The sequence below is a fragment of the Bos javanicus genome, chromosome 12, assembly GCF_032452875.1.
Source record: "Bos javanicus breed banteng chromosome 12, ARS-OSU_banteng_1.0, whole genome shotgun sequence".
Taxonomy (NCBI): Eukaryota; Metazoa; Chordata; class Mammalia; order Artiodactyla; family Bovidae; genus Bos; species Bos javanicus.
This window is the reverse complement of record NC_083879.1, coordinates 72,749,589-72,772,169: the sequence shown is the minus strand read 5'-3', so window position 1 is coordinate 72,772,169 and position 22,581 is coordinate 72,749,589. Positions and strand designations below refer to the sequence as shown.

At 39.6% G+C, this 22,581-nt stretch overlaps 1 protein-coding gene across 2 annotated transcripts in view; it reads left to right on the top strand.

The window, feature by feature from the left end:
- LOC133258049 (ATP-binding cassette sub-family C member 4-like) overlaps positions 1 to 22,581 on the top strand; it is a 656,993-nt gene that overhangs the window by 504,497 nt on the left and 129,915 nt on the right. Inside the window, exons 4-8 of one of the 2 annotated variants that reach the window (XM_061434382.1) lie at positions 1,988 to 2,212; positions 15,351 to 15,440; positions 16,509 to 16,672; positions 17,779 to 17,904; positions 19,270 to 19,519. The exons of the other annotated variant lie outside the window; for it this stretch is intronic. Of the exons in view, the coding sequence (XP_061290366.1) occupies positions 1,988 to 2,212; positions 15,351 to 15,440; positions 16,509 to 16,672; positions 17,779 to 17,904; positions 19,270 to 19,519 (855 nt within the window). The remainder of the gene's footprint in view (positions 1 to 1,987; positions 2,213 to 15,350; positions 15,441 to 16,508; positions 16,673 to 17,778; positions 17,905 to 19,269; positions 19,520 to 22,581) is intronic. 2 annotated transcript variants of the gene reach the window in all.

The window sequence follows — 22,581 nt, the reverse complement described above, 5'->3', positions numbered from 1 at the left end:
AACAGTGATTCTCAGAGACACCCATAGGTTTCTGGAAAGTTTGAGGTGGTAGGTGTTAGTGCCTGGCTTCTGGTGGAGAGCCCTAGTTTTATAGTCTGTAGCACTCAAATGCCCTTGACTACACCTGAACTGGGACTGCCTGTGTGTACAGTTTGATGTGCTTACTTCTCTGTGTAAGCTTCGAGATTTCCATCTCAGTAAACTCTATAATGGCACCCCACTCCATTCCTCTTGCCTGGAAAATCCCATGGACAGAGGGCCTGGTGGGCTGTAGTCCATGGGGTCACTAAGAGTTGGACACGACTGAGCGACTTCACTTTCACTTTCACTTTCAAACTCTATAAAGAGTGTAGTTTACAATTTACTGTATTCGGGACTTTTCCATGAGCTCTTAATGCTTCTTGGAATAAATGATAGGGCTTGCTAGAAGTGTTACAGTGAGTCTTTGTGTTCTTGAGAACTGATTAAATTACTCTGATCTGATCATCTTAATCATAATTCAACTAAATGGCATCCCCTTACTTCTCTACAATAGATGAAAACTTCCGTGAATTCAGGGAAGGTGAGGCAGTTAGTGCATTCTACGAGTGTGTGTGTGCATGTGTATAGAGGAAGGCAGAGGTGTTGAGGTTCAATGTGACACATATTTGAGGAATGGGGACAACTTTCTGTAAATAACTGGATCACGCACTATTTGCTTGAGCAGAAAATGCTTGTTAGTGTTGTGTTTTGTTTATTGTTTTGAATTTTCCTTCCCTTCCTCTTATATGTGGGTTCCTTGTCTTCAAGGAGACAGAAGAGAGCTATGAAAGCAAACCCACCGTTCATTTTCCAGATCTGTGTTAGTAAAGAGCGATTCCCTCAAAGGAAAACCTTGTTTCTAAGTTGAGTTCCTGAAAGATTTCTAAATTCTTGGTGTTTTTCTTTTGAGAAGTCTGTGGAGGAAATGGTGTTGACGGTGGAGGTGTTAATTTTTGGTGACTTCAATTTGTGTTAACTGTTTGGTTTTCGAAGTGGTCCTTCAAGGGATGACTAGAGGGAGGAAGTAGGTTGTGGGGTAGAGTGGCCATTTGGCAGGGTAGGCAAGTGTTGCTGTTTATTTGCCTTTAGTTATGGAAAATAAAATAGCTTTCCCTGAGTCTTACTCAGGAAGTAAGCCTGGTTACCTGCTAAGTCTTGGTTTAGGATTTGAATATTTTCCTTGAGGAATAGATAATTGATAACATTTCTTCCAAACCAGCACCTGAGGTTTATGACTGGTGGCAAATCATGGATAACACTGTTTTCTAGCTTAACTTCTGCCATGTTTAATATTTGATTCTAAGTATAATCTGAGATTCTAGGGGTAGAGATACACTGATGCAGTGTCCCCTTGGGCAGAAAATCTGGGAACCTCCCAAACCTGGTTTCTTTGTGATAATCTAGCAGCAGCTGGTCTCTGCTTGTCTTGCTTTAGTAATATGTGGAGTTTGGGGTGGTAAAGACTGGATCTGAGCTTGTGCCAATGCCTCAGTTCATAAAGGCTTTTAAAGCAGAAAGTGATGGAAAGAACATGCCTCCAGTACATGAGCCATCTTGACTTTCTATTGGGCTAAAATGTTGCGAGTACAGGAGACAGGGGCTTGTTCACATGGAAGCAAATTTCTTACCTTCTTCTGCCACTTTTCACTTATCCATCTTAGACCAAGACTCTTTTGCTATTTTGACAAATGGGTTCTAAAGCACTGCTTGTAATACTTATTGAGCATCCACAGTGTGCTAAGCACAAGCTTTATTGTCTTTGAATGTAAAATTATTCTTAAGGTTAAAACTATTGTCTCATGTCTTATAGAAAATAGTGCATCTGCATATATATATATTTTTAGTTTAGCCCTGAATGTAGCATTTTGCCAAAATGTTTTTTTAACATGCAAATAATAAAAGTTTGTGTTAATAAAATCTGTAGAGCTTGCATTTCTAATTAAGGCGCTTTTTTTTCCCCTTTTAGGAAGGCACCAGAGTAGTTCAGCCCATATTTTTGGGAAAAATAATCAGTTATGTTGAAAACTCTGATTCCACTGATTCTATTACTTTGCAAGAGGCCTATGCCTATGCCACAGTGCTGAGCGCCTGTGTGCTCATGTGGGCCGTTCTGCACCACTTGTACTTCTACCACATGCAGCGCGTGGGGATGAGGCTGAGAGTAGCTGTGTGCCATATGATCTACCGCAAGGTAAGTGTCACTAGGTACCAAAGTATGTACCTTCCCTGAAGTATGAGAAACATTTTGGGAGAGCTCTCTGTAAATTAAAAATTTTGTAACTCTCATCATTTACACATTACTAGAGATCCTTGTTAATTACATCAAGCCAATTTTGTTGCTGTTTAAGCAAAGTTCACCAAAATATAATGAAAAGTTTTCTCCTGAGATCATGTGGGGGCAGTCTTTAATAACTCATCCACTATTACATAATTGTGGCTGTCTGAGGAGGCCTTACAAATAGCTGTGAAAAGAAGAGAAGTGAAAAGCATCACTTCATGGGAAATAGATGGGCAAACAGTGGAAACAGTGGCTGACTTTATTTTTTGGGGCTCCAAAATCACTGCAGATGATGATTTCAGCCATGAAATTAAAAGAAGGTTACTCCTTGGAAGGAAGGTTATGACCAATCTAGACAGCATATTAAAAAGCAGAGACATTACTTTGTCAACAAAGGTCTGTCTAGTCAAGGCTATGATTTTCTAGTGGTCATATATGGATGTGAGAGTTGGACTGTGAAGAAAGCTGAGCACCGAAGAATTGATGCTTTTGAACTGTGGTGTTGGAGAAGACTCTTGAGAGTCCCTTGGACTGGAAGGAGATCCAACCAGTCCATCGTAAAGGAGATCAGTCCTAGGTGTTCATACTTTGACCACCTGATGTGAAGAGCTGACTCAATTGAAAAGACCCTGATGCTGGGAAAGATTGAGGGCAGGAGGAGAAGGGGACGACAGAGGATGAGATGGTTGGATGGCATCACTGACTCAATGGACATGGGTTTGGGTGGATTCAGGGAGTTGGTGATGGACAGGGAGACCTGGCGTACTGTGTGGTTCATGAGGTTGCAAAGAGTCGGACACAACTGAGCAACTGAGCTGAACTGAACTGAACTGATTGCATAATATTCACTAAATTATAATGAGGAAGTCTAATTAAAAACTAAGTATCACAATGATTTTCAATATTTTCATGCCTAAATCTCATAATGATATTTATGGAAAATTCTTAATGTTGTTTATTAAAACCCTCACTTATATCAAAGTTTTATTTACAGGTGAACTTCAGTGATTGGATCTATAAAATTAGACTAAGAAGCAAAAAGTATATTTGAGAAAGAGAATTATAATAATTTTAACAGATCCATCTAATTACATTCAATATAATTGTGTTAACTAAAGAAATATGTAAATGAAATCCACACAAATGCAAACTCATTCACTATATTCTATAGATATGAATGTTTTTAATGGTATTAAAGAAAATCTTAGGGTGTTTGATAGAAAACTTGAAATTCTACATTGTTTTATTAATTCTGTAGAGAATTTTTTGCTATTCATTCAAGCTATTTAAAAAAATTTTTTAAGTTTTAATGGGAGGATAATTTCTTTACAGAATTGTGTTGGTTTCTGCCAAACATCAACATGTATCAGCCATAGGTATACACCTGGTGAAGGAGATACCATGATCAAGCTGTTTTTAATACAATATTTCCTTTTATCTTTAATATGCAGTGTAGCACTTTTAATAACCACCTGATTTTTTATTCATATGTTAAAAAGTTTTATTGAACTTTAACTGACCTGAAACACTGTTAGTTACAGGTGCAGAAAATAGTGATTTGTATTTCTATACATTACAAAATAATCCCCATGATCAGTCTAGTTACCATACAAAGTTATTGAAATATTATTGACTGTTTTCCCATGCTACACGCTTCCTCCTTCAGACTTGTTTATTTTGTAACTGGAAGTTTACCTCTTTAAAAAAAAAAACTTTTTATTTTGTATTGGGGTATAGCTAATTAACCGGAGAAGGCAATGGAACCTCACTCCAGTACTCTTGCCTTGAAAATCCCATGGATGGAGGAGCCTGGTAGGCTGCAGTCCATGGGGTCGCTAAGGGTCGGATATGACTGAGCGACTTCACTTTCACGTTTCACTTTCATGCATTGGAGAAGGCAATGGCACCCCACTCCAGTACTCTTGCCTGGAGAATCCCAGGGATGAGGGAGCCTGGTGGGCTGCCGTCTATGGGGTCGCAGAGAGTCGGACACGACTGAAGTGACTTAGCAGCATAACTAATTAACAATGTTACGGTAGTTTGAGGTGAACAGGAAAGGGACTCAGCCATGCATATACATGTATCCATTCTCCCCCAAACTTCTCTCCCATCTAGACTGCCACATAACATTAAGAAGAGTTCCATGTGCTATTCAGTAGGTCCTTGCTGGTTATCCATTTTGAATATAGCAGTGTGTACATGTCTATCCCAAACTCTGCAGCTATCCCTTTCCTCCATCCTTCCCCCTGGCAACCATAAGTTCATTCTCTAAGTCTGTGAGTCTCTTTCTGTTTTGTAAGTACATTCCTTTGTATCATTTTTTTTAGATTCCACATATAAGGGATGTCATACCATATTTCTCCATTTGACTTACTTCACTCAGTATGATGCCCTCTAGGTCCATCCATGTTGCTGCAAATAGCATTATTTCATTATTTTTAAATACTGAGTAATATTCTACTGTATCTATGTTCCACATCTTTATCCATTCCTCTTTCAATGGGCATTTAGGTTGCTTGCATGTGTTGGCTATTGTAAACAGTGCTGCAATGAACATTGGGATTCATGTATCCTTTCAGATCATGTTTTTCTCTAGATATATGCCCAGGAATGGTATTGAAGGGTCATATGGTAGCTATATTTTTAAAATTTTTTATGGAAACTCCATACTTTTCTCCATAGTGGCTGAACCAATTAACATTCCCACCAATGATGTAGAAGAGTTCCCTTCTGTCCACACCCTCTCCAGCATGTATTGTTTGTGGATTTTTTGATGATAGCTATTCTGCCTTGTGTAAGGTGATATCTCATTATAGTTTTGACTTTCATTTCTCCAATAATTGGCAGCATTGAACATCTTTTCATGTGCCTCTTGTCTATCTGTATGTCTTCTTTGGAGAAATGTCTGCTTATGTCTTCTGCCCATTTTTTTATTGGGTTGTTTGTTTTGATGCTGTTGAGCATCATGAGCTGTTTGTAGATTTTGAAGATTAATCTCTTATTGGTCACATCATTTGCAAATTTTCTCCCAATCTGTGGATTGTCTTTTTGCTTTGTTTGTTTCCTTTGATTTACAAAAGCTTTTGAGTTTAAGTTGGTCCCATTGTTTATTTTTATTTCCATTATTCTGGGAGATAGATTGAAAAAGATACTACTACAATTTATGTCAGAGACTATTCGGCTTATGCTTTCCTCTAAGAAGAAAGTCTTTAGTCTATTTTGAGGTTATTTGTATGTATGGTGTTAAAGAATGATTTAACTTGTTTTTTTTTTTCTTTTCATATAGTTTTCCCAGAACCATTTTTTGAAGAGACTGTCTTTCCAAACTTTTGTAGTCTTGCCGCCTTTGTCATAGATTAACTAATCACTGGTGCATGGGCTTATTTCTGGGTTTTCTATCCTTTTCCATCAATCAATATTTCTGTTTTTGTGCCAGCACCATACTGTTTTGAAGACTGTAACTTTTTAGTATAGTCTGAAGTCAGGGAGCCTGTTTCCTCCAGTTCCATTTTTTTTTTCTCAAGGTTACTTTGGCTATTCAAGGTCTTTTGTATCTCCATACAAATTTTGATATTTTTTGTTCTAGTTCTATGAAAAATGCCATAGTAATTTCAAAGGGATTGCATTGCATCTGTAGATTGCCTTGGGTAGTATAGTTATTTTGACAACCTTGATTCTTCCAGCACACAAACATGATATGTCTTTCTATCTGTTTGTATCTTATTTGATTTCTTTCATCAGCAACTTATAGTTTTCAGAGTACAGGTCTTTTTATCTCCTTTGGTATGTTTATTCCTAGGTATTTTATTCTTTTTGATGTGATGGTAAATGGAATTGTTTCTTGAATTTGTTTCATATCTTTCATTGTTAGTGTATAGAAATGCAACAGATTTCTATGTATTAATTTTGTAACCTTCAACTTAACCAAATTCATTGGTAGTTCTAGTAGTTTTTGATAGCCTGCTTAGGATCTTCTATGTATAATATCATGTCATCTGCAAATAGTGACCATTTAACTTCTTTTCCTATCTGGATTCCTTTTACTTCTTTTTCTTCTCCGATTACTATGACTTCCAATTACTATGTTGAATGATAGTGATAAGAGTGGAAATCCTTGTCTTGTTCCTGATCTTAGAGGAAATGCTTTCAGCTTTGCACTGTTGAGTGTGATGTTAGCTGTAAGTTTGTGATATACAGCCTTTATTATGTTGAGGTATCTCTCCTCTATGCCCACTTTCTGGAGAGTTTTATTCTTTAATCATAAATGGATGCTGAAATTTGTCAAAAGCTTTTTCTACATCTATAAGGATGAGCATATGGTGTTTCAGTCTTCAATTTGTTGATGTGGTTCATCATGTTGAATTGTGGATATTGAAAAATCCATGCATCACTGGTTTGAATCTTACTTGATCATGGTGTTTAGATAGTTTAGTCACTTAGTAGTATCCAGCTCTTTCAACCCCATAGACTGAAGCATGCCAGGCTTCCCTGTCCTTACCAACTCCCAGAGCTTACTCAAACTCATGTCCATTGAAGCAGTGATGCCATCCAAACATCTCATCCTTTGTCATCCCCTTCTCCTCCTGCCTTCAATCTTTCACAGCATCAGGGTCTTTTCAAATGAGTCAGTTCTTCGCATCAAGTGGCCAAAGTATTGTAGTTTCAGCTTTAGCATCAGTCCTTCCAATGAATATTCAGGACTTATTTCCTTTAGGATGGATGGACTTGTTGGGTTTCCTTGCAGTCCAAGGGACTCTCAAGAGTCTTTTCCAACACCACAGTTCAAAAGCATCAATTCTTCGGCAATAGCTTTCTTTATAGTCCAACTCTCACATCCATACATGACTCCTGGAAACAGCATTGACTAGATGGACCTTTGTTGGCAAAGTAATGTCTCTGCTTTTAATATGCTGTCTAAGTTGGTCATAGCTTTTCTTCCAAGGAGCACACATCTTTTAATTTCATGGCTGCACACCATCTGCAGTGATTTTGGAGCCCAAATAAATAAAGTCTCTCACTGTTTCTGTTGTTTCCCCATCTGTTTGCCATGAAGTGATGGGACCAGATGCCATGATTTTAGTTTTCTGAATGTTCAGTTTTAAGCCAATATTTTCACTCTTCTCTTTTACTTTCATCAAGAGGCTCTTTAATTCTTTGCTTTCTGTCATAAGGGTGGTATTATCTGCATATCTGAGATTATTGATATTTCTCCCAGCAATCTTGATTCCAGCTTGTGCTTCATCCAGCCCAGCATTTTGCATGATGTACTCTGCATATAAGTTGAATAAGTAGGGTGACGATATACAACCTTGACGTCCTCCTTTCCTGATTTGGAACCAGTCTGCTGTTCCATGTCCAGTTCTAACTGTTGCTTCTTGACCTGCATACAGATTTCTCATAGTGTATGATCTCATCGTTTAAGATCATGGTGTATGATTTTTTTAATGTATTTTTTGAAGTGTTGTTGGATTTGTATTGCTAGTGTTGAGGATTTTTACATCTATGTTCATCAATGATATTGGCCTGTAATTTTCTTTTTTTGTGGTATCTTTGTTTCATTTTGGTATCAGGGTGATACATTATAGAATGAGTTTGAAGGTTTTCCGTCCTCTGCAATCCAAAAAATAGGTGTTAACTCTTCTCTGAATTGCTAGAATTTACCTGTGAACCCATCAGGTCCCAGACTTTTATATTTGGGGTGGTGGTGGGGGACTTAAATCACAAATTTAGTGTTGTGAGTGGTCTCTTAATATTTTCTTTTTCTATTCCTGGTTCAGTCTTGAGAGACTGTACCTTTCAAAAAAATTGGCCCTTGCTTCCAGGTTGTCCATTTTATTAGCATACAGTTGTTTTTAGTAGTCTTACGATTCTTTGTATTTCTGTGATGTCAGTTGTAACTTCTCCTTTTTCGTTTCCAATTATATTCATTTGAGTCCTCCTTTTTTGATGAGTCTAGCTAAAAGTTTATCAATTTTGTCTGTTTTTTTCAAAGAACCAGCTTTTGGTTTCATTGATGTTTGTGATTATTTTCTTTGCCTCTATTTCATTTATTTCTGCTCTGATCTTTATGATTTCTTTCCTTCTACTAACTTTAGGTTTTGTTTATTCTTTTTTTCTCTAGTTGTTTTAGGTGTAAGATTAGATTGCTTATTTGAGATATTTCTTGTTTCTTGAGGTAAGATTGTATTGCTATAAACTTCCCTCTTAGAACTGCTTTTGTTGCATCCCATACATTCTGGACCATTGTGCTTTTGTTTTCATTTGTCTCTTGTTTTTTTTTTTTTTTCCCCTTTGATTTCCTTCAGTTATTCATTTGTTGTTTAGTGGCATATTGTTTAGCTGCCACATGTTTTTATTTTCTAGTTTTTCTTGTAGTTTATTTCTAATCTCATAGCACTGGGATCAGAAAAGATGCTTGATATTATTTCAGTTTTCTTAAATATACCAAGGCTCTCCTTGTGACCTACCATGTGGTAGTAAGACCTGATTTGATGTGCTCAGTTATCTTACATTGAGAAATCCCATGAAATTATTGTAAACACTTTATTCTGGTCTCAACTAGTGTAAGAGGAGTAAGGATTTCAGATGTATTTACAAAGAGTTGCTACAGATACATCAGTGTCAAATGTAAAGGGCTCTTTATAAACTTGATTCTCGATATCTCTTTACTTTATACTGTTTGCTTAAAAAAAAAAAAAACTCATTTAGCTGTATATTACACTTGAAATTTCATAAGAGAGTAGATCTTAAGTGTTCCCACCACACAGACAAAGTAGGATAACTATCACCTCTTCTTACAGAAACACCAAAATCACAGGTAACTGCTGAACAATCATTGACAAAAAAAATGCTGCTGCTGCTGCTGGTGCTAAGTCACTTCAGTCATGTCTGACTCTGTGCGACCCCATAGACAGCAGCACACCAGGCTCTGCTGCCCCTGGGATTCTCCAGGCAAGAACACTGGAGTGGGTTACCATTTCCTTCTCCAATGCATGAGTGTGAAAAGTGAATGTGAAGTTGCTCAGTTGTGTCTGACCCTTAGCGACCCCATAGACTGCAGCCTACCAGGTTCCTCTGTCCAAAGAGACTACCAAAAAAGATATCTTACATCTAAAGACAAAGAAGAAGCCACAACAAAACAGTAAGAGGGGCACAGTCACAATAAAATCAAATGCTATACTTGCTGGGTGGGCAACCCACAAACTGGAAAATAATTATACCACAGAAGTTCTCCCATAGGAGTAAAAATCTTGAGTCCCAGATAGGTTTCAAGTCTGGGGAGTTGGCAATGGGAGAAGGAACTTCCAGAGAATGTGGCTTTGAAGCCCAGTGGGGTTTGATTGCAGGAATTCCACAAGACTGCACACAAGGCCTTGTAAAACTAGGACTCTTGGGAAAAAGGAGCGACCTCATAAGATCCTGGGTCAGACCTACTTGCTGGTTTTAAAGGGCCTCCTGTGGAGGTGGGATATGGCTTGTTTGGGACGAAGACACTGGCAGTGATAGTTCTGGGGAGTACTCACTGATGTGAGACCCCCTGAAGCTGCCATTTTCTTACCAAGACCTAGCCCCACTCAACAGCCTGTGGCATCCAGTGCTGGAACACCTCAGGCTAAATAATCAACAGTGTTAACAGGGTAGGAACACAGCCCTACCCATCAGCAAACAGGCAGCTTAAAGTCTTCCTGAGCACAAAGTTTCCCAATAACCACACCCACTGGCATGGCCAGCTCACAAGAGGAACAAGTCCCAGCTCCACACACTAGTGGACAAGAACCAGTCCCAGTCTAATGAAGCTCTTAGACAGCTTCATTCACCGGGGAAAGACAACAGAAACAAGAAGTACAGTTCTGCAGCCTGTGGAATGAAAACCACAATCACAGAAAATCAGACTAAATGATATGGCAGAGGAATATGTCCCAGATGAATGAAGAAGTAAAACCCAAGAAGAACGCTAAGAAAAGTAGAGATAGGCAATTTACTTGAAAAAGAATTCAGAGTAATGATAGTAAAGGTGATCCATGATGTTGGAAAAAGAATGGAGGCACAGATAAAGAAAATATAAGAAATGTTTAACAAAGAGCTAGAATAATTAAAAAAACAAACAGAGATGAACAATAAAAAATCTGAAAAATTCACTAGAAGGAATAACTAGCAGAATGTTAGGCAGAAAAAAGGTGAGTTGGAGACAGAGTGGTGGAAATCACTGCCATGGAATAGAAGGAAGGAAAAAGAATGAAAAGAAAGGAAGATAGTCTGAGACCTAGGAACAACATTAAATACACCAACATTTGCATTCTTGGGCTCCCAGAAGGAGAAGAGAGAGAGACAAAGAACCTGAGAAAATATTTGAAGAGATCATAGCTGAAAATTTCCCTAACATAGGCAAGGAAATAATCACCTAAGTCCAAGAAGCACAGAGTCTTGGGCTGGATAAAGTCAAAGAGGAATATACTAAAACATAATAATAAAATTGACAAAAATTAAATAAAAAGAAAAAATAGCAACAAAGAAAAAGAAAAAATGCAGCCAGAGAAAAGTAACAAGTAATATACAAGGAAACTCACATAAGATTATCAGCTGATTTCTCAGCAGAAATTGTAGGCCAGATGGGTGTGGCATGACATATTTAAAGTGATGAAAGGGAAGAATCTACAACCAAGAATATTCTACCCAACGATGCTCTCATTCAGATTTGACAGAGAAATCAATAGTCTTACAGATAAGCAAAAGCTAAGAGAATTCAGCACCACCAAACGAGCTTTCCAAAAAACACTAAACAAATTTCTTTAGGTGGAAAAGAAAAGGCCACATCTTGAAACAAGAAAATTACAAATGGAGAAGCTCACCAGTAAAGGCAAACATACAATAAAGGTAGGAAATAATCTACACACAAATATGATACTAAAACAGCATGATAAAACCAAACAATTAAAATGGAAAAAATTGCTTCTTTTGCCTACTTATCTAGATCTGTTTCTTGGGAGTACTTTTCTTAGCAAAGTGAGAGATGTCTCCTCATTTTCCTTGAGGAGAGACTTGTAGTCTTGTGGGGTGTGACCTTGGGGCCTGGCTTCTCACTATGTGTATTTGGCTGTAGTATCTGAGCCAGTTTCCTCTTGGGTGATGTGGAAATGGCAGAGGTACTCCTACACTCTAGTCAGGGGTCTTCCTTCTCATTCATCAGCTTAGCTCAGCAGTGGCCACAGGACTGGAAAAGGTCAGTTTTCATTGCAATCCCAAAAAAAGGCAATGCCAAAGAATGCTCAAACTACTGCACAACTGCACTCATCTCACACACTAGTAAAGTAATGCTCAGAATTCTCCAAGCCAGGCTTCAGCAATATGTGAACCATGAACTTCCTGATGTTCAAGCTGGTTTTAGAAAAGGCAGAGGAACCAGAGATCAAATTGCCAACATCCGCTGGATCATGGAAAAAGCAAGAGAGTTCCAGAAAAACATCTATTTCTGCTTTATTGACTATGCCAAAGCCTTTGACTGTGTGGATCACAATAAACTGTGGAAAATTCTCAAAGAGATGGGAATACCAGACCACCTGATCTGCCTCTTGAGAAATTTGTATGCAGGTCAGGAAGCAACAGTTAGAACTGGACATGGAACAACGGACTGGTTCCAAATAGGAAAAGGAGTACATCAAGGCTGTATATTGTCACCCTGTTTATTTAACTTCTATGCAGAGTACATCATGAGAAACGCTGGACTGGAAGAAACACAAGCTGGAATCAAGATTGCTGGGAGAAATATCAATAACCTCAGATATGCAGATGACACCACCGTTATGGCAGAAAGTGAAGAGGAACTAAAAAGCCTCTTGATGAAAGTGAAAGTGGAGAGTGAAAAAGTTGGCTTAAAGCTCAACATTCAGAAAACGAAGATCATGGCATCCGGTCCCATCACTTCATGGGAAATACATGGGGAAACAGTGTCAGACTTTATTTTTCTGGGCTCCAAAATCACTGCAGATGGTGACTGCAGCCGTGAAATTAAAAGACGCTTACTCCTTGGAAGGAAAGTTATGACCAACCTAGATAGCATATTCAAAAGCAGAGACATTACTCTGCCAACAAAGGTTCATCTAGTCAAGGCTATGGTTTTTCCTGTGGTCATGTATGGATGTGAGAGTTGGACTGTGAAGAAGGCTGAGCGCCAAAGAATTGATGCTTTTGAACTGTGGTGTTGGAGAAGACTCTTGAGAGTCCCTTGGACTGCAAGAAGATCCAACCAGTCCATTCTGAAGGAGATCAGTCCTGGGTTTTCTTTGGAAGGAATGATGCTAAAGCTGAAACTCCAATACTTTGGCCACCTCATGTGAAGAGTTGACTCATTGGAAAAGACTCTGATGCTGGGAGGGATTGGGGGCAAGAGCAGAAGGGGATGACAGAGGATGAGATGGCTGGATGGCATCACTGACTCGATGGACGTGAGTCTGAGTGAACTCCGGGAGTTGATGATGGACAGGGAGGCCTGGCGTGCTGTGATTCATGGGGTCTCAACGAGTCGGACACGACTGAATGACTGATCTCATATGATCTGATCTGATTTGTTATTTTATTGTACCTTTTACCATTTAGGAGATGAATACTCAGATTTTCACACAATTTAGCTAGATGTTTGTGTTTCAGATAATGCTTAGCTCTCATAAACACAGAGAAAGGAAATTACTCTGGAACTGCAATGTGAAAATCTTAAGTTAAGTTTGAGGTGATGGTTCAGTTAAAGCTCTCTCTCTCCGTTGTAGAGATGAGCCATTATCCACCTGTCTTCCTTTCTCTTACATTGGAAGAGAAACATTTGGAACATTGCCTTTGGGAAACTTGATCTGACCTGGAATGTTTATCTAGATGAATATAAACATCTCCCAAAGCCATTAATTTGCTGGTTTGATTAGGCTAAGAAAAGTGTCCTTTTACTAAGTCAGGTATTGTTGGGATTAAACCATAGACATAACCTGAAATTTCAGAAACATGGGAAAGAACAGTTTCTTTGTGCATAATCTTACATCTAGAATCCTTCTGAGATGAAGAAATAAGATACTCCTTTACAGGTTACAGGTGGGCTCATTCCTTAGGGCAAAAGCTGATGATGCCAAGCAGCTCTGAAAGGCCCCTCTGAATGCTTGTGGTTCAAGTTCAGGCTCCACCTCTTGATCTTTGGTCCTGGGAAGAAATCAGGTTGGGTGTTAGAAATGGGATGGCTACTAAGCTCAGAGCCATGGTTTGTAATTTTGAATGATTTCATGGGGGTGTATCGCATATAAAAATGACTTGTCACTTATTTACCTTTCCACAATTTTGGAAAAATTACTTTTGGCTTTTGATCATTGATTTTTTTAAAAATTGTGGTAAAATGCATGTAATATAAAATTCACCATTTTAACTCTTTAAGTGCACTGTTTAGTGACATTAAGTATATTCACATTGTTGTGTAGACATCACTGCTATGTGAACTTTTTCCTCTTCCGAAACTGAACCTCTGAACTCATTAAACACTAACTCCCCACCTTCCCCTCAGCCATCAGCATTCTACTTCTTCTCTCTATGAATTTGACTATTTTAGGTACTTCATGTAAGTGGAATCGTGCAATGTTTGTCATTTGGCTTATGTCATATAGAACAGTGTCTTCAAGTTTCATCCATGTTGGAGCAGGTGTTTAATTCCTGTTCAAGGCTGAATACTATTCCATTATAGATCTATACAACATTCTCTGTATCCAATCATCCGTAATGGACATTTGGGTTGTTTCTACCTTGTGACTATTGTGAGTAATGCTGCTATGAACACGAGTGTACAAATATCTATTTAAGTCCATGCATTCAGCTTTTTTGAGTGTATTTCCAGAAATAGAATTGCTGTACTATATACTAATTTTATGTTTAATATCTTGAGGAACTGCCATACTCTCTTCCATCATGGCTGCATCATTTTACATTTCCACTTCAGTGACTTTTCTGTTTAATGTGAGGAGTAAATGACAAGTTTTTATGAAATATGACATTTTGTTTGGATCCATGGCTCCAGTTGATAGTCTGTTGAAACAGCTCAAGGTGGTCTGTTCAAGTTTCTCAGATCTTTAGGGCATTTTTCATAAATTTTTTTAACCAAATAAAGGGACTGTACAACTTAGGTTGTATATTTGTAAATTCAGCAGACCAACATTAAGAACACAGATTCCTCACAGGAGTAGTGTTTTGAACATTGTACTCGCTTACTTCAGAATGAAGGAACTAAGACCAATGTATGTGGAATGATGTCATATTTGGAATTAATGATTGATTCCATATTTATAGTTCAAGTCCCCTAATGTCTTCCTTTAGGTGACCTCAACACTCTCTTCTAATTGGGCTCAACTTTACTTTAGTTGAGTAAAGTCAAAGCTATGGTTTTTCCAGTGGTCATGTATGGATGTGAAAGTTGGACAGTAAAGAAAGCTGAGCGCTGAAGAATAGATTCTTTTGAACTGTGGTGTTGGAGAAAACTCTTGAGAGTCCCTTGGACTGCAAGAAGATACAACCAGTCCATCCTAAAGGAAATCAGTTCTGAATATTCATTGGAAGGACTGATGCCAAAGCTGAAACTCCAGTACTTTGGCCATCTGATGCAAAGAACCTACTCATTGGAAAAGACCCCTATTCTGGGAAAGATTGAAGGCAGGAGGAGAAGGGGATAACAGAGAATGAGATGACTGGTTGGCATCACCAACTCAATGAATATGGACTTGCTTTAGTTGGCTCCTAAGTCTAAAGCTACACACTTTACACTTCGAGTAGGTCCATGTTCATTGAGAAGCAGGATGGGGTATTTTGCTTCTATCTCCTATTCCTCCCTTTGCTGTCCTTGTGGACGGGGCTGTTGCCACATTGAGGAGAGGAAGAATGGACAAGTATCCCTAGAGCCCTGCTCTCAGGGGCCATACTGCTCATCCTGACACCACATAAGACCCCAGGGAAACATGCTTCATTTTGTTATGTTCTAAGAGTGACTTGCTATCACTGTAGGAATCCAGTTTGCTTTTGCTTTTTCTTATTTCAGACCCTTCGCCTGAGTAGCTCAGCCATGGGAAAGACCACCACAGGCCAGATAGTCAATCTTCTGTCCAATGATGTGAACAAGTTTGATCAGGTAAGCTTCCCCTGAGGGATCCTCTTCCATTTCCCATCCTTACTGGATTCAGCTTATTGGGATGCCAGGTGTCCAGGTTTGGTGTTAGCCAGCGTTCTGTTGTGGACATAAGACAAGAGTTCTCTTAATCCAACTCTCATTTCTTCTGTGTGCAACTTAGATGTAATAATGTATATTGTCCTGTGGATGAGAATTTTGTTTTTTTCTGAGGTTACCTACAGCATAATGACAATAATAAGTAAGCAGCAGTGTTCTTGTCCAGCTTGGTTAGTGTCCCTGGGGAGTCTCCTGAAGTGGGACTTCTTGACACGTGGTGTGAGTGTTGCTGAACAATCTTCCTCTTCTTCTGGATGATGAAGGCTTGGTGGGCTGGGTTTGTTCTTTCCCATGTGCCCTCTTCAGTGCCTGCTGCATAAGGAGCCTTCAAGGACTATGCCAAGTGGCTGGTCCCCAGACAGACACCACCTACTACTTGCTGTCCTCCCACCACAGTCTTTTTTACAATTATGAATAGATTGCATTATCCAGGGCATTATTGCTATTGGTCAGATCTTTTTTTGTACTAGACTACTTCTCTTTCAGTTATTTATTCATGAAACATGAAGTAAGGTTCCTACTTACTTTTAGGGCTAAAAAAAGATTTAGTTTCTTCCTTGGAGAAGCCACAGCCTGTCAGGGAGGTAAATATATAAGTAGTTACTGAAGAGCATGGTGCATGCCATAAAATAAGCTTTCCTGGGATGCTGAGGAGAGATGGGGGTTAAACGTTGGCGCATAGAGATTTTGGGGATGCCCTGAGCTCATTTGTGGTGTAGACAAAAAACAACATCTTTTTTCAGTGCTGCTGGTCGGATTCTCCCTGGACGTCCCTTAGCTTGGCCCTTTGATGTCCCAAAACAGCATCATCTGGTGGATGCTTGGGTTTCTGCTTTAGTAGGTTTAAAAACCCACTGAGATCATTTCTGTGTAGGTCCATGTCTGTTCCTTCAGAGCAGATTGTTTCTACACTGTGTATATAATAATTTTGCTTTTATATCATTCTAAGAAGACTTGTCTTTCTCTTTTAAGGTAACAATGTTCTTGCACTATCTGTGGGTAGGGCCACTGCAGGCTATCATCGTGACCGCCCTGCTCTGGATGGAAATAGGAATGTCATGTCTTGCTGGGATGGCAATTCTTGTTGTTATTCTGCTTTTGCAAAGCTGCATTTGGAAGTTGTTTTCATCACTCTGGTAAGAGAAACACTGGTTTAAAAAATAGGTGATATGTGTGTGGTTTAGACCCTTCTGGCTTAGCCAGTGGATGTGACAGCCTTAAACTGACAACTGATGTCAAAGCAGAAAAGGTGATGGCATTTGCTCTTTCCTCACAGCTAACTTCTAAGGTGCTATACCTGGATATGTAGAGTGTCCTTAAGCAGAATTTACCTATGTCCATGTTTTTTAAACACTATTCAGTAGTAGTAATTTTATAGGCCTTTTTCTAGCTACATATATTTTTGTTATGCTTGTGTTACAGCATTTTTAAAAATGTGTGTTATTGTCTTGTTTTTAATTTAGTGTTTCCATTAAGTTATAAGCACCCCAAGGGCAAGGCTGATATTAATCAAATATTATCTTTATAAAGCCCCACAGTCCCAGCAGCATATGTGATAGAAAAATGACTAGTGATGAAGGGCTTAATGGTGATGAGTTAGACTTGAAGCTGGTCCCAGAGGGTTGGAAGTGGGTTATTGTCCAGGTTGTCAGATGATGTTGATGAGGGAGATGATGTGCTGTATGAAGCTAGTTGAGTTATTTTACATAAATGTTTGCATGTGCCTTTATGTGTGGTATTTTTCTCTATTAGGAATTTCCTTTCCTCTCTTTGTTATGGAGTGATGTTCCTTATCCTTTGGGGCCCTGTTCCAGTGCTATGAGGTCTCTGAAGCTTTACTTGCTCTCTTTTCCCAGTGAATTTAATAGCCCCATCTTATCTGCTCCCCAGCACTTTACTCCTTTTTTATTACAGCACAGACACTATCTTCCTGGTAGATTCCTTTTTGCCTTCCCTGCCCAACCATGAGGACGCCCTTGGGCAGAGGGTTTGTATCTGACTCATTTCAGGTCTTCTTATCAGATGCTGCAAGTTCTCCAAGTTACTCCCTGAATTAGGCTGAAAGGTTGACTTCCTAGTTTCTTTGTCTCCATTTGCACTTTGAGTAGGACCTGCCTGTGTTGTTATCACAAAAGAGCTGTAGGGAATCATTGATCCCTGGTCCTTCCTTGTGCCCCCTGCTGCTGCTATGGGATGTTGGGTTGTGATCACTAAATTTCATCTCTCACGTCTGTCCCCTCAGGAGTAAGACCACAGCTCTCACAGACAACAGGATCCAGACCATAAGTGAAATTATAACTGGCATCAGAACAATAAAAATGTATGCTTGGGAAAAGTCATTTATAGATCTTATTACCCGTTTGAGAAGGTAAGTTTTTGTATATATCTCACCATATTTTTGTTTATTTCCTGTTTTTACAGAATGAATTTAGAAATCTTACCAAGTTTTATATGAAAGGGAACTTAAATACTACCCACCCCTTGCATATGGCAAGAGGGTTAAGTGGAATAGTGGAGACAACCATTTAATCTGCTCTTCTTCTTTTTTTCTTTTTAATTTAAATTTAATTGAATATATATATATATATATATATATATATATATATATATATATGCTTTATACCACAAATTCCAAATAAGCAATGACTGTACGATGTTAGTATCCGAGAAGGTGATATTTAAACTTAAATTAGAATTTTTGTTGATGGAGCACAAATGGGGAGATTGTAAAGACTGGATATACATTTATCTGGCCAAACTTTAAGGATCAGTATTCTTCATTCCAAATGAAGCCATAAAAATACTATTTTGGCAGTGGCGGGGAGGCTTTGCTTTGTGTTTGTAGATGTTTTCCCCATCTTTCATTTAACTGTCTGCTGCTGCTAAGTCGCTTCAGTCGTGTCCGACTCTGTGCAACCCCATAGACGGCAGCCCACTAGGCTCCTCTGTCCCTGGGATTCTCCAGGCAAGAACACTGGAGTGGGTTGCCATTTCCTTCTCCAAAGCATGAAAGTGAAAAGTGAAAGTGAAGTCGCTCAGTCGTGTCCGACTCTTAGCGACCCCATGGTCTGTCTGAGGAGTGTTTATATTCCAGCACAGGGTGCTTGGAATTCTCTGGCAGCTCCCTGTCACCTCTCACTTTGCACCATTGTTGGGGCCCCTCTGTCTGCTGGGGATACACTCTCATCTTCTTTTCTTTGGCCTCCGCCAGCTCTGACTGACTCCAGCTAATTTTCTCAGGGTAGATCCACGTCCATGTGACTTGCCCTGACTCCTCTGCTCTGGGTTACATGCCTTTATTCTGTACCTCGTGGGGGCTGTGCTGATTTCCTCTGTCTAATGTCTTGGTGTCTTACAATTTCGGGGTGTCTTTTTCTCTTCCCCCAATAGTTCGTAAGCTCCTGGAGGGGGCAGGCTATGTCTTCCTGTCATCAGTGAGGAGCCTGGCACAGGATTGTAGTTATGAACGCTTGTTGAATGAATGTTCAAACTCGGTCTGCTTGACACAATGTCTAAAAGAGTGACACTAAGCCTCTTTTTAGGTGAGAGAGTGAAGTGGTGATGAAGTGTGTGGTCCTTGGATCAGGGCAGACCCCTGGGTAGGCACTGTGTAGTGTTTCCATGATATGAGGGATAGTTTATCTTAATCTGTGTCCACTCACACAGGGCACTTGAATCCATGTCTTTGATGTTGATGCTTGTTTTAAATACTATGTCCTACTTTGTTTTCCAGGAAGGAAATTTTCAAGATTCTGAGAAGTTCCTTCTTTAGGGGCATGCATTTGGCATTATTTTTCGCTGTAAGCAAAATCATGAGTTTTGTCACCTTCATGGTCAATGATATCCTTGACAACCTGATCACAGCCAGCCAAGTATTTGTGGTGGTGATGCTGTTCGAGGCTCTGCGGTTTACGAGCATCCTCTGCTTCCCCATGGCCGTTGAGAAGGTTTCAGAGGCCGTTGTCAGCATCCGAAGAATCAAGGTTTGGTGACAAATAACTTTCTTTAGTTGTAGGTGAATTTTTGTAAATTGCTTCCTTTTATGTGTTGTCACTGTGTTTTGGTTTGATGTGATTTAACTCTCTCAGTGCCAAAGCTGGCAGTCATTCCAAAATATCGTATGTACTCCCCTCTCTTCTTAGGTAGAGTCTGTTGCAAAAATTATAATCCCACTGCTCATTTAGGGGTGTAAATAGCAGTGATACAGGGCTGATGATGTACCAGTGATGTCTGCAGTAGGATTAAAATGCCTAATAACAAGAGAAGCAAACAAAGTGCATCTTCTGTGCTATCTGAAATGACTAGGCAGTGACTGTGCTCAGTCCTGGGGTGACTAGATTCCTCTCGGGGCCAGGAGGGGAGGAACTTGCTGAAACCTCCCTGCTCCTTGGTCAGGAGAATAGCCTCAGCTTCACTTAGTTTTCTATGTTTAAAAATGGGTTCTTTCCTCCACAGATGCTTTCTTGTTGTTTTCTGATATCTGCCTTTTTGTCCCTGTCCTCTTTTTTACCTACTGTCTAAGCCTTTCTCTACTCCCCTCTTCCTCTCAAACTTGTGATTTCCACCATACCCACAGTATCCTTTTTTTTAACTAACTGTCCCTAAATAGTCAGGGACAAATAATTTACATCACCAACACAGGGCCTGGCACACAATAGGCACTGAAGTGTTTCTGTCTAAAATGAAGATAAATTGGTTCTGTGAGGCAGCCTGGGCACAAGCTTGAGTTGTCTGGACTTTATTTTCCTACTTTTCCACAATGATGGATGGGAGAGTAATATATCTCTAATAAAGTTAGATATCTCTGGGTGTGATTGTATTTTATTTTGGAGTCTTACCATAAAAGCTGAATTTTTTAATGATGCATTTTTATACTATTTGAATCAGTTCTAATGAGGTGGATGAAACTGGAGCCTATTATACAGAGTGAAGTAAGCCAGAAAGAAAAACACCAATCAGATCAGATCAGATCAGTCACTCAGTCGTGTCCGACTCTTTGTGACCCCATGAATCACAGCATGCCAGGCCTCCCTGTCCATCACCAGCTCCCAGAATTCACCCAGCCTCACGTCCATTGAGTCAGTGATGCCATCCAGCCATCTCATCCTCTGTCATCCCCTTCTCCTCTTGCCCCCAATCCCTCCCAGCATCAGAGTCTTTTCCAATGAGTCAACTCTTCGCATGAGGTGGCCAAAGTACTGGAGTTTCAGCTTTAGCATCATTCCTTCCAAAGAAATCCCAGGGCTGATCTCCTTCAGAACGGACTGGTTGTATCTCCTTGCAGTCCAAGGGACTCTCAAGAGTCTTCTCCAACACCACAGTTCAAAAGCATCAATTCTTCGGCGCTCAGCCTTTTTCACAGTCCAACTCTCACATCCATACATGACCACTGGAAAAATCATAGCCTTGACCAGACGAACCTTTGTTGGCAAAGTAATGTCTCTGCTTTTGAATGTGCTATCTAGGTTGGTCATAACTTTCCTTCCAAGGAGTAAGCGTCTTTTAATTTCATGGCTGCAGTCACCATCTGCAGTGATTTTGGAGCCCAAAAACTAAAGTCTGACACTGTTTCCACTGTTTCCCCATGGATTTCCCATGAAGTGATGGGACTGGATGCCATGATCTTCGTTTTCTGAATGTTGAGCTTTACGCCAACTTTTTTACTCTCCACTTTCACTTTCATCAAGAGGCTTTTTAGTTCCTCTTCACTTTCTGCCATAAAGGTGGTGTCCTCTGCATGTCTGAGGTTATTGATATTTCTCCTGGCAATATTGATTCCAGCTTGTGTTTCTTCCAGTCCAGCATTTCTCATGATGTACTCTGCATATAAGTTAAATAAACAGGGTGACAATATACAGCCTTGATCTAGTCCTTTTCCTATTTGGAACCAGTCTGTTGTTCCATGTCCAGTTCTAACTGTTGCTTCCTGACCTGCATACAAATTTCTCAAGAGGCAGATCAGGTGGTCTGATATTCCCATCTCTTTCAGAATTTTCCACAGTTTATTGTGGTCCACACAGTCAAAGGCTTTGGCATAGTCAATAAAGCAGAAATAGATATTTTTCTGGAACTCTCTTGCTTTTTTCCACGATCCAGCGGACGTTGGCAATTTGATCTCTGGTTCCTCTGCCTTTTCTAAAACCAGCTTGAACATCAGGAAGTTCACGGTTCACATATTGCTGAAGCCTGACTTGAAGAATTTTGAGCATTACTTTACTAGCGTGTGAGATGAGTGCAATTGTGAGGTAGTTTACAGTATACTAATGCATATATATAGAATTTAGAAAGATGTTAATGATAACCCTGTATGTGAGATAGCAAAAGAGACACAGATGTATAGAACAGTCTTTTGGACTCTGTGGGAGAGGGCGAGGGTGGGATGATTTGGGAGAATGGCATTGAAACATGTATAATATCATATATTAAACAAATTGTCAGCCTAGGTTTGATGCAGGATACAGGATGCTTGGGGCTGGTGCACTGGGATGACCCAGAGGGATGGTACGGGGAGGGAGGTGGGAGTGGGGTTCAGGATGGGGAACACCTGTGGCGGATTCATGTTGATGTATGGCAAAACCAATACAATATTGTAAAGTAATTAGCCTCCAATTAAAATAAATTTATATATATATAAAAAACTATTACCCATAAAATAGATCAGTCATACAGGGTCAGTTCTTGTTCCCTGAGTGTATCATTCTTTCTGATGGGAGCTTCTAGCAATACTGGTAAGAGGTGGTCAATGTATTCAATAGAATTTCTTTTATGAAGATTTCACATCTTGAAATAAGATACTTAGGAATATCCTTGCACCACAGTGATGTCCTCAGTGACACGGTAGCCTGTTCAGATGGAAGCTTCACACATGTGCTGTTCTGCTATGGTTTTGTTAATGCTGCTGACACAGCCTCTGTCTTCAATTGCTGCTGCCAGGGCTCGCTGTGTGGTCTGAGATCTCCTGAAGCCTTTACACATCGTCTCATTTCATCCTTGGGTTCCCTGGTGGCTCAGACTGTAAAGAATCTGCCTACAAAGCAGGAGACCC